An 11,931-nucleotide genomic window follows, 5' to 3' on the forward strand; every position below is an offset into this window, starting at 1 on the left:
TCCCCTCCCTTGTCCCTCCAGCAAAATAAACCATTTTTTATTCCTTAGAGGATATGACTTTCAGCGCCCCCAGTCTTCTCCACCCACCCCCACCCCCTGGAGTTTGCTGCAGTGGGGAAGGGCTGCATGCTTTGTATCAGCTAGAGCAGGCATGGACTGATCAGGGGCCTTGCGCTCGTGATGGATGAAAGGGTCGTCATAGGACAACCTCTACCTTCCGCCGTCTGAAGCCGGCTGGCTTTGGTCTCCACTCTGCAGTGGTTCCCTCTCACCTGCGCTGTGCCTGGCTTTCAGGGCTGGGGGTGGAGTGGTTTCTCTCTGCCCCACCTCCGAGGTCTCCCTTACCTCCTTGCCTAGACCAGGACCCACAGGGCATGGCAGACGTGTGGGGCTGAGGGAGGCACTCTGTGAATCCAGATGGGATTTTGTTTATGTTTCCAGAGTGAGAGAAGGAGCTGGGATGGTTGCTGCTGGGGGAGGGGTGGTCAGGCTGCAGCCCCCCTGCCCCAAACTCCCCTCCCCTCATTCTCCCCCAGCTTGTGTGTCTGGCCCTGGCTATATAGCAGAAGCCCATACTGCAAGTTGGAGCCTGAAGCTGACCTATCTATCCTCCAAGGTGGGCCTCCCCATGGTTCATCTGATGACTGTTCATCTGACGACTGGCCGTGGAATCACAAGGTCCATTTGCTTAGTGTGACCTTGGCCCAGTTAAGGACTCCTAAAGCTTGGGTTCCATAAAGATGCCTGGCTGTGGACTCGCAAGGCCTGTTTGCTTAGTGTGACCTTGGCCCAGTTATAGAGTCCTAGAGCTTGGGTTCCATACGGCTGGTGATGACCTGGTTTGTGACTGCTCTTCCTTCGTGACTAATCCTGTGGCGGTGCCCATCCCAGCCAGGACTTGCCTGAGTCCAGCTCCAGGGCAATGCCAATCTCCACCACAAGGTGATACCGAGCAGGGCAGGAGCCCCTCCTTCCTCCCCCGCAGCAGCTGCAAGCATTTTGTTTTGCCATTAGGAGTGACTTACTTAAGGGAAGCAGAATTTTACAGGCAGTTTACAGGCTGGTCTTGTTCAGTAGTTTTCAAAAGCTGGGGGTAAGGGACAGAGGCGGCCAGCAGCCTCCGTGAGTTAAGATAGGAGAGAAGTGAGAAGTGAGCCCAGGGTAAGGGGCACTTTCTCTGCAGAGTCGCACAGCCTGGGCGGAAGCTAGCACATAGTTGGGGCATTAGGACAGTCAGAGGTTGAATCTGGCTAGACTCGGGAACTTCCGGTCATCCCACCCTTGTCCTCCAGATCTGTGCTCCATGGGGGGACGAGGGGATGGGGTCGCGGGAGATCAAATCAGTTCTAACCCTAAAGAGGTTCTCAGAGAGTGCACCCGTATGAACTAGGTCAGCAAGGGTCTTAGAACACCCTGGGAAACTGAGATCATCAATAAGGCACAGGCTGAGGGCTGGCAGAGTTCTTGCCATGGAAGGAGAGGGATACCAGCTAGGTCGGCCGACTGTGCTCAGGCCAGGGAGCACAGGAATAGGGGTGGGAAGCTCCTGTCTGGACAGCCTCCGGTTCTTCCCTCGTCCCCACAGTGTCCGGGTGGCGCAGGTGGCGCAGTTCCCCGTGCCTTGGCCTCCCTCTTCAGGTGAATGAAGCAGCCAGGGGCTCAGTGGTGCTTAGCACGCTCGGACTATGGTTTTAATAGACGTACATGGACAAGTCGATATAGACAGATTTATAATTCTATACAGTCAGTCCGACATACACAGGGACGCTGTAAACGGGGGCGGGCCAGAGAGCGGGTGTGCAAAGTGGGCGGGGGCCCTGGGGCTGCGGCCCCGCGCTCTCCTGGCTCGACTCTTGTACGGGCGGGCGGGCAGTGAGGAGGGGGCTGTTCGCTGGGACAGAGGGCCACCTCTTGGACCCAGAGTGAAGCAGAGGGCCGGGCTGACGGCTAAGCTTGGGGCTGGGAAACTCGGAGCTGAGCCCTTCCCCTCCTGCTGCCGACTGGCCACTGCCAGCTGCGGCTCTGTGGCCTGAAACGTGCGCCCCCCGAGCGCGCAGGCTGCTGGGCTCTTCCAGGCATCCCGGGACCTTGGCTAATCCAGCAGGAAGGCCGGATACCCTGCAGACCCGGTCATCCCCAGCCAGGGGCACGCTCCAACAGCGATCCGCCCGGCGTGCTCTCGGCCAGGCCACACTTGGAGGGGGCCTCTCGGTTCTTGACCTGGTGGACGATCCCATACCCTCCAGGCTCCCTACATTCAGTTCACTGACGCAGGCGCTCCCGCCCGGACGCAGGCGACCAGGGTGTCTTCTCCCTGCGGCCTTGGCGCTGGCTTCCCCCGCCTCGTTCCCTCGGTGGAGTGGACAGCTGGGACCCGTGGGGCCGAACATACCACCTGCGCCATCTCCAGGGAAATTGCAACTCACCCCCCCCCCCGCCCCAGTATTTTTCTCCGACGTCTTTGTGCTTTCTTCCCCCCTCCCTTGGCTTTCTTTCTTTCCTTTTTATTCTTTGGGGGCAGAGTGGGGTCCGGAAAAGCAAACACAAAACCAACCTGGAGGCGGGGTGGGGAGGAAGGGGCTGCGCAGAGGCGAGGTCCGCGGTGCTGCGAGCGCCCTGTGGTGCTCCGCGAGCTCCCCTGCGCCTTGCCGGCCGGCGGCCCCAGGGACCCGGCGGGGCGGTCAGCTGTTGTACTGGCAAGCGTTGAGGCCCGACGCCGGGCCCTGCAGGCCGCCATAGCCAAACGACGAGTGCTGCTTGGACTTGAGCCGCAGGCTTGCGAGGCTTGAGTTGCACGTGTCCCGGTAGACGCTGTAGGGCGAGGCGGGGGTGCCGTAGGGGCAGGCGCCCGGCGACATGGCCGAGTTAAGCGAGGAGCCGGTGAGGTTGTTGATGTTGTTGAGGCCCGAGTTGGGCATGCCGGGCACAGCGCCCGGGCCCATGCTGGACGGCATGGTCATGGAAGAGATGGAGCTGGGGGCCGAGAACATGGACTGAGAGGACAGCGGGCTCATGGAGTTGAAGAAGGTGAAGCTCTTGGTGGACAGCGGTGCCGGTGCCAAGCTCTTGGCGGCCCAGTTGTTGTAGGAGTAGCCGGCGGCGTACACGTCCTCGTAGGGCTGCACCAGGCCGCTGAACTGCGGCACGTAGCCGCCCTTGCACAGGTCCAACTGCTGGTTCCGCTCCCGCTTGCGCCACTTGGCTCGTCGGTTCTTGAACCAGACCTGGGGAAGCGAGCGGGGGTAAAAAACGTCAGGGCCACGGTGACCTGGAAGGGCCCTCACCCCCACCTGAGCCTTTGCTGCCCCCTCTCCCAACGTCCCTTCTTTTCTTCCGCCGCTGCTGAGGTTTTTGTAATGGTTTCTTTCCTGTCTCCAGAAAATATGAGCCCTCCTCCCCATTTTCCCGCTTTTTAAAAATCATCCCCCCCCCCAAGTTAAATTGATTTTCTTTTCCCAACTCGGATTCTCTTTTGTTCGAACAAATATTCGTCCCCCCCCCTCTTTCTACCATTTCCTCCAAGTGGGCACCGGCTCTCATCGAAATAATTCAATCTTTTTCTTCTTCCTCAAACACACAAAAACATTTTCCCAGAAAATTACGGGCTCCGATTTTTGAGACGAGTTTCATTGTTCAAATAGTTTGTTTTCATCTGTATTCACAATATTTAATAATTTTCCTCTTGCCCGAAATGTAAATTTTTGTTCACTTCTTGATTATCTAAACTTCAGTCTGTTTTTTGTTTTTTTTTTTTTTTTTTTTGTCCTCATTTTTATTCTTTTCTAAATATTTAGTTTATTTCCCCCCCCCCAGATATCTGGCCTCTACTGCTTCTCTTAAATAATTGATCCTTTCTTTTTCTTAATGCTCAACTTCTTTGCCTCTCCCTTAAATATTTAATTTCTTTCCTGCTGCCTAAATATATTCCAAATACGTTTCTCTGCAAATATTTAATTTCCGTAAATTTACTAGTTTCTCTCTAATCTCCGCCTCCATTTTCTCCTAAGAAATTTGGTAAGAACCACCTTTTTCTCCCCAACCAAGTCCCCCCCCCCCGTCTCACCTATCTACCCACCATTGGCCCCCTGACCTCCTAGCTTGTTCTCCAGCCCAGAACCCTTGTACCCCAGCTTTTCACAGGCCCTGATTCCATGTACCCAGCCCCACCCCACCTCTACTGCCATAAACCTGGGCAGGATTAGTGAGCTCGGAATTATAGGGTACCCGGTCTGCATCCAGGGTCCCACTGGGTCAGACCAGTCTCATTGGGGCGGGCTGAAAGCAGGACTTATGGCAGGGGTTCTGTGGGTTCTGTGGCACTTTGGACTGGCTCAAGAAGGGCTTTCAGGGTCTGATTAAGTATTTGCCACCTCGGGGAAAAAACGATATTCTTACCCCTCTTTTAAGAAAGTATAGCATTTGCTGGGAACCGTGGGAGAGGCGCCAGAATACAGTGCGCTCTTGGGTCAGGGACCTTGCAATTGATAAGGAGCGGCAGGGCCACTAGCTACCCGAGTCCCACTCCACAGGACCCCAGACCTACAGTGGGGAAGAGCTTTAGGCAAAGGTCCAGCTAGTGCCTGGGTGATTGGTCTGGAAAGCTCGGAAAATATCCCCAAAACAGTCTGGAGAAGGTATACTCAGAATGAGACCACAGCTCCGAGAGGCTCGAGACCCCGCACCGCACCCCCCTACACCTTTCAGGCCTTCGGGGCAGTCAAGCGCGCCCTGCCTTTCCCTTTCGTTTTCCAGGGGGTGAAGGCTCAAAGCTCCCGAGGTCCTCAGCGGCAAAGACTCCTCTGCCCAATCTCAGACCTTGAGTAACTCCTGGACCTGACAGAGTTCCCTGGGGTAGGGAACGGGGTCTTCTGACGGGGGTTGCGGTAGCTCCTGCGGGTCAGGTAAAAGGGCTCAGGAAGTAGCAGCCTAGGGGCCTAGCTGACACGGGTGGCAGGGGCCTAAAGTGGGGTCTCCGATGAGAGAGGGGGAGGGAGGCCTGCTAGGTCAGAGTTAAATCTGAGCTACTGTGGGCCGCGCCAGCGGTGGCCAGAGGGAGGGTAGCCCGAAACGCGCCCCACGCTCACCCGCACTCTCGGCTCAGTGAGGTTGGTCCACACCGCGATCTCCTCTCTCATGCTCATGTCTGGGTAGCGATTCCTTTGGAACGTGGCCTCCAGCTCTTGCAGCTGCTGGCTTGTGAAGTGAGTGCGTTGCCGCCGCTGTTTCTTCTTCTTGGCTGGGTCCTCTGCTCCGCCGCAGCCTGCGCTGCCCGCGCCGCCGTCCTCGGGCCCCTTGGCTTCCCCGCCGCGCTCCTTGTCTGCAGCAGGTAGGAAGGGCGCGAGTCACCTCGGGCTAACACTACTGCACCCGGTCCCGGCTCCACCGAAGCGCCTGCGGAGAGGTGGCTGCCTCTCACCTCCCTGGCCAGGGGCCGTGGGAACAGTCCCCCACTGGAGAAGACCCGGCCGGGTGCCGGTCCTCAGTAGGCACCTCTAGGGCTGGCGTTGCCACCGAGAAGAGCCCAGACGCCCCAACCGGGCCTGGGTTCCCGGCTTGGCCGGGCCTGCTCCTGTATCCCGCACTGGCTGCGGCCCTGCAAAGGAGCGCTATGTCTGGAAACTCAGGCCGGCCTAAATCTGACTGGAGCACCTCTGCTTTTCTGAACTAATACCAGAACTTTCCAGCTGAAGCTAGCAGATTTGTGGGGTAAGAACCCTGTAGGAGCCTGAAACGTTTTCTTGTCAGAGCCACAGCGACCTCGGGTCTCAAGGTCTAGAAAACCCACCAACTGCAGCCTAGATAGACAGATTTGTGTCTAAATGACCCGGGCTTCTTTGTCTCTTTAAAGCTACAGGAGATGCGCACAGTCAATAACATTCAAATATAAAGAAAAGGAATTTAAAAGCAAAACAGAAGCCCAGAAAAGTTCAGAGCGCTCTACCTAAAAACAGAAAGGTCCGCAAATCCTCAAAGCTAGGCAGACAGAACCAGTGCAAATGTAAATCAAGGAGTCAAAACCGTTCGTGCAAACACACCCCTAAACTAAATACACAGCCAAATGTGTATAAACTTCAGTCAGATAGGTATTTCTCTAAAAAAAAAATCCATGTATCATTGGAGATAAATTTTAGACTCTTCACAGTAACACCCTGGTAGAGATTTTCAAACCCTAGAGAAATACATTGTTGCTAGACAATTTAAATTCACGAAATAAAACTGCTACAAACAGGTTTTAAGAAAAATCTCAGAGAAATGCGCCATTTTGGATTGACTTTTAAAAATTTCTCCAAGAATCGTGCTGCATGTAGGTGTTTTAAATTTCAGAGAAATGCGCTAGCAAATTATTTCAAAGACGCATCGGTTTAAATTGTTAATTTCCCCCGCTAATTTGATTTGAAAGCCAATATATATAACTATAGTTTTTTTCCCCCCTGAGCAAACAACACCACATTTAAAACTTTTGAAAACAAAAGTACAGTCAAAGCTTTGTCTTCTAACCAAGCAAACAGACCTGCTGGGGAAAGTCACTTAGAGATGCAAAACAGAAACAAACAGAGATTTAATCAATGTAGAAGAGACGCCCAGGGCCAGGGACAGCGGGCAGCCGAGAACTCCGCGGCCACTCGGGGCTGAGACCCCGAGAACCGCAGCAGCTCCGAGACCAGATGAGCCTGGAAACCGCCACAGCCATAGCCGTAGCCGCCCAACCGAGGTCCCAGCTCTTGGGTTAAAAACAAAACAAAACAAAACAAAAAAAAACCAAACAAAAAAAAGAAGAAGAAGAAGAAGAAGAAGAAGAAGAAGAAGAAGAAGAAGAAGAAGAAGAAGAAGAAGAAGAAGAAGAAGAAGAAAAAGAAGAAGAAAAAGAAAAAAAGAAAAAGGCAATGCGGAGTTTGTAAAGTTAGTCTAGTACCCGCCCTGGCTGGACCCCTGGTGTCTCGGAGCTGTGGCGTCCACGTGGGCCGGGATCCCTCCAGCAGTGTTCCTCCGGCCCTGCCTGGAGTCAGGCCGCGCCTCCTGGCCGGCTCGCTCTCGCTGTCCCCGGGAGCTCCGTTGTACTGACCCCTCTCTTCTGGTCTGGTCTGTGCGCCCAACCCTCCTCTAGGACCCTCTCCTCCAGCTGCACCTCCCGGTCTGTCAAGGTGTCCGCCTTCCTGTGTCTCTCTGGGTACTTTGTCTCGCCTTCCCCTCCGTTCCCTACTCCGTCGGCTGCTTGCCCTGCGGCTCTTCAGCGACCAGTTAGGGAAAACTCCACTTTTTTATTTTTCCTCGCGCGTGCTATTTGCTCCTGTTACACCGGGCTGTCAGTCCCGCTCTAGGCTTGGCTTATGGGGACTGCTTGGAAGTGGCTTCGCGTGTGCGTGCGAGCGTGTGTGTAAATTTCCGCGTTCACCGTCAGGTCGAGATCGGGGGTGAAAAAGAAAGCTCCTGAATGCCGAGGCGCAGAGGGGACCCGGCTGAGCGCCAAGTCGCTGGGTGCGCACCGTGGCTGGGTGCACGCCGCGGGGAGCCGCGCTTACCTGGCAGATCCGTGTCGGACGACTCGCTGGCGGAGTTCTCCAGCGGCTCCCGGGGGTCGGCGGCGCGGGCCAGGTGGAAGCTGGGCCCCATGTCGTGCGGCGGCGGTGGAGGTGGCCGCAGCCCCTCGGGTAGCCTCTCTAGGCTCATGCCTCCCTTGAAGGCGTCCATGGAGGTGGGGACCGCAGCGGGCGCTCCAGGGGCCGGGGCTGGGCGCACCCGGCCGCCCTGGCTGCGACCTGTTGGGCACAAGAGCGCGGCGCCTAAGCGGCTGCCCCCCAGGGCTGCCCGCGCCCGCAGCGACGCCGCCCGCGCTCCATCGACTGCCCGGGGCTGCGGGGCCGTGCGTGGGGCTCCGTGCTCCGCCACGCGCTCCCGCTGCTCCGGCCTCAGTCGCCCGGCCGGCCGGGGCCCCGCTCCGGATTCGAGGCCGGTTTCTAAGGCTCGGGACGAAGCCCGCAGAGTCTGTCTGAAAACGACAGCGCGCGCCGCCAGGTTCCAGCAGTCCCTGCGCCAGGGGTGGTGGGTGGGGTGGGCCTCGGTGGGAGGGGGCTGGGAGAGAAGGAGGGAGGGCGCGAGCGAGCGAGCGAGCGAGCGAGCGCGGGCGGAATCCAGCCCCGAGCCGCCCGCGCCGCGCCCTCTCCGCCGCCCTCCCTCCCTCTCTCCCTCCCTCCCAGCCTCGCCCGCGCCCTCCCCCTCCGCAGCCACCTTCCCGCCGCCCCCCCCCCCCCCGCGGCCTCACCGCGCCTCTCCCTCCTTCCCCTTCCCCGGTGACACACCGACTTCTCCCTCGGCCGCACAAAAGAAACGCATCTGGCCTGCAAGTCCCGCGCGGCTGGTGCCCACCTTGGGGCCCCAAATGACTTGTTTCGCTGAGAGTCAACTCCTGTCTGGGCCGCTTCGAAGTCCCCAGCCGCTGGCGAGAACAACCTAAGATGTGTGAAGGTTCGCCGAGCAGGATCGCTCTGAGCCGGCGCCTGCGAGCCAGCGCTAGGGCGGGGGGCCGAGCCAAGGGCCGGTTCCCGGTTCCCGCAGCTCCCAGCGGTGTCCTCGAGGGGCCGCCGGCCCCTCCTTCCCCAGTCTCTTCTCCCAGGAACTCCGGCCGGTTGAGTGACAGCAGCCTGCGAGCTCTAATGGGCCCCCGGATGCTGTCTTCTAATTAGCTTGGACACTCTCCCCTAAGGCTGCCTCTCAGGCCTTCCTCTGCACCGCAGTCAATTTTCCGGGATTGGGATAGAAATGATGGCTTCTAATCAGACGAAACGTTTCTGTTGGCTCTAGGCCGTGGTGAGCGGGGCTGGAGACCCCAAGAGCGCAGCCAGGCCCATTACCTTTTCCACCTCCCCCTTTCTTTTCCACCTCCAAAGATCAGGGTTTTTTGGCAGTCACGGGGTAGGCCTTGCCAGTCTCTGCCCTCCTTTAGGGTAACTTTGCCCCCCCCCCGCCCGGCGGGCAGCGTGGGGCCTGCTTTCTGACTTCCCAGGGCTTCAGGCATAGGCCTGGGAGACCAGGTGACTGCTGTTTCAAGACCCTGTGCTGAGAGCCTGGAAAGCCTAGAGTCTCCTATACCGTGCTAGGAAACCATAGCGGCAGAACTCCCCTCTCGCCAAGCAAAGACTTTACCCCCTAGGCTTCCAAGATTGGTCCCCTCCTTAAGTCCTCAAGCTTCAGTGAAGTTTGTCCAGGGATTTTATCCAACAATTGTTAACTGGCCCAGGGACCTCAGCGTCTTGAGTAAACAGGTCACAAACTGAGGTGGCTCTAACCTGCTTCTCAGGCCACAAGGAGACCCTTGAGGCTGCAGATCTTCCCCTGAACCAGCCACTGGTGGGGTGGGAGCCCTGGTAGGTGGGACCTGGGGGAGAAGCACTTCTCCATTCTCTAGGCTCAGTGCCCAGAGCCCAGAGCCCAGGGCATCTTTCTCTCTGCAGTCATTTCTTGGACAGGTCCTACAGGTGTCAGTGTGGTAGTGGCACTTCGTGCAAGGCTCTGCCTTTGACCCTCCTCCTGCCTTCTCCATCACCAGAGGGAGCCGGGCTGGGTTCCTTGGTGAGAATTGTGGGGGCAAGGGCAGATATGCAGGGTGGGACCAAGATTGCCTCTTACTCCTTTGGCCTTCCTCCAAGGTGCCCAGCTCTTTAGGGCCTGGCCCATTTTCCCTGTCTGACTGCAAGGACGCAGAATCCAGGCAAAGCTGGAGGTGTATGCTTCCCAGGGAGCTGAATTAGGCCCAGGGACTCTTGACTTCTCCTTGCAAGTGGAGCGCATCACCACGAGGTTGAAATTAACTTGACCATGGGCAGAGCATGGTTGACCAGCAGTCCCTGGCTCCACTTTTTACCCCACTTCTTGGCTGAATGTTCTACAGCAGCAAACACCTCCTTTCATGGAGGTGCTCAGGTGTCCCACGATGCCCTCCACGAGGCGACACTACCTCAGAGGGCAGCTCTGAGCGTACAAGGATGGCAGTGTGCACACGGACACCTGCATCCCTGATGGATGCTGTGTGCTGTGGACACACACATGTGCTGTTGGGTGTGAAGTTGAATAGCAGGGGTTACGGGGTATGTTCTAAGCCCATCAAAGTCAGGCCAAGGTGGGAAGGCCCAGTGCCCCTCTGCCTGGGGACAACACCAATGGTCTGCCCATGGGTATTATGACTCAGGACCTTATAGGATGGGGACTGTTCAGTGACTTCACTCCTTGATCTTCCACTGTGGACACATTAATGCAGTTATTATGCTCCCTCTGCGTTCCCCTCTGGGCCCAAGTCTCTAGCACTGGTCTGAGTCGACACAGCACTCTTTTTATTTGGAGACCTCCAGGTTTGCCAAGTGGGTGGAAAGGTCTTCAGACCCTTTTAGATAATCCTTCCACTATCCTCACAGACCTTGAGCCCCAAAGAAGCACTGAGACGGATGGGGACTGGGGGTGGGCAGTCTGTTTTTAAGTGATACTGAATGAGCGTGGGTAGGGGGAGAACCAGCAAAAGGCTATACCCTGATCCTGAGTGTGTTGAAGAAGGCGACCCTGCCTCACCCACTGTCCTAGGCTAAGCAGGGGCTTCTTGAGCGTGTGAGCGTGCATATAGGTAGGAACCAACAATCTTTCTGGAGCCCAGGCTCCTGGCAGTCCCCTTCAGTTTGATGTGTGGCTTAGGGACTTGGCTTGCTTGACCTCTCCCTGAATCTTACTTCTCATGTTCCACAGTCTGACTGCTGTTTCAGCCTCCAGATCACACAGAGAGGGGGCAGGAGGAGTGGAAGGAAGGGGGCTTACTGCAGCCGGCAGGCCAGGAGTTCTATTCCACTGGCCACCCCACTACCTGCAGAGCCAGCGATCCTTTCTAGAAACTTGGGGACTGTGATCCGGAGGAGCCAGGGCTGTGGTGGTGGAGAGCTGAAGTAGCCAACATAGGACCTTTGCTGAAGCTGGGCGTATTCGAAACAGAATCTGGCCAAAGGATGGTTTAGTGATTTAATTCTTATGAAGGCCGAGTGAGGGATTCTCGTGGGGACCATCCTTATGTCCCTGTGTGAGTATACTGCCCTAAATTCTGCGCTCCTAGAATCAAGAGATTTTAGGGAAAAGGAAGAATGTGCCATGGCTTGCCCCCAGGGCCATCCGTGACTCTCTGGGACATTCCAGCCCTAAGCCTCTTAGGCTGTGGAGAAGCTCAAACTAGAAAACCCAGTTTTTGGAGTGCATCAGGGACCACCTACCTCTTTTTGCCCCATCTAATACCCCCTCCCCAATAAAAGCTCTTTGTTTTGTTGTTGTTTGGTTTTTGGTATACAAGCAATTACAGACAGACCCATAGTGCTCAGGTGGAAATTGGAGCAACCTGTTGGATTCTGTCGGTTTCTCAGAAGGTTCCTGCCCATTGAAGTTTCTTTGAGGGGCAGGAATGTGTGGGAACACTGAGTGGGCAGGACAACCGGCCACCAGGTATAATGGAAAGATAGAGCTTGGCGTTCTCCACGGCTGCTAAGGCTCCTGGCTCTCCAGGCCTGTGCCCACTCCCTGTTGTTACCATGCTTTCTGGTTCTGGGGGAATGGTTGAACTAAGGGAATACAGGACTAAAAAAGTGGTGGTGGTTGCCACTCACTGTGGAGCAGAGGGCTTTGTTTTCCACTCTTCCACGGGTGCTAGAAGCCTGTCTCACTCGTTATCAGTTTCCCCCGTGGAAGGAAGCAGCTTCACTTGCAAGCCCAGACTCCTTTTATCCCCTCTCTGGTAGAAGCACCAAGGCCCAAAGCCACAGGGGAACCAGCGGGCAGGGAGTCTTCTTCTGGCCTGCCCCTGCTGCTGGTAGTTTTTGCTATTACCCTACACCGGGCAGTTTCCCTAGTCCTCGTCATCCATCGGTGGACAACAACCGGGGGGGGGGGGGGGGGGGGGGGGCCTGCGGG

General features: G+C 56.7%; 1 protein-coding gene across 2 annotated transcripts in view; it reads right to left on the minus strand.

Annotated features, from left to right (window-relative positions):
• Positions 1-1,663: 1,663 nt before the first annotated feature.
• The window catches only part of Pitx1 (paired like homeodomain 1), an 11,488-nt gene continuing 1,220 nt past the window's right edge, over positions 1,664-11,931 (minus strand). The window contains exons 1-4 of one of the 2 annotated variants that reach the window (XM_050144410.1): positions 8,298-8,313; positions 7,521-7,757; positions 5,085-5,317; positions 1,664-3,224 (exon numbers count right to left, since the gene is read on the minus strand). In XM_050144410.1, coding sequence (XP_050000367.1) covers positions 2,682-3,224; positions 5,085-5,317; positions 7,521-7,689 — 945 coding nt within the window. In that variant the 5' untranslated portion in view covers positions 7,690-7,757; positions 8,298-8,313 and the 3' untranslated portion in view covers positions 1,664-2,681. Of the gene's footprint in view, positions 3,225-5,084; positions 5,318-7,520; positions 7,758-8,297; positions 8,314-11,931 lie in introns of those variants that run through there. The other variant, XM_050144411.1, reaches the window with a different exon arrangement.

Source organism: Alexandromys fortis, unplaced genomic scaffold, assembly GCF_014885135.2.
Source record: "Alexandromys fortis isolate MF-2015 unplaced genomic scaffold, M_Fortis_MF-2015_v1.1 scaffold_1, whole genome shotgun sequence".
Lineage (NCBI taxonomy): Eukaryota > Metazoa > Chordata > Mammalia > Rodentia > Cricetidae > Alexandromys > Alexandromys fortis.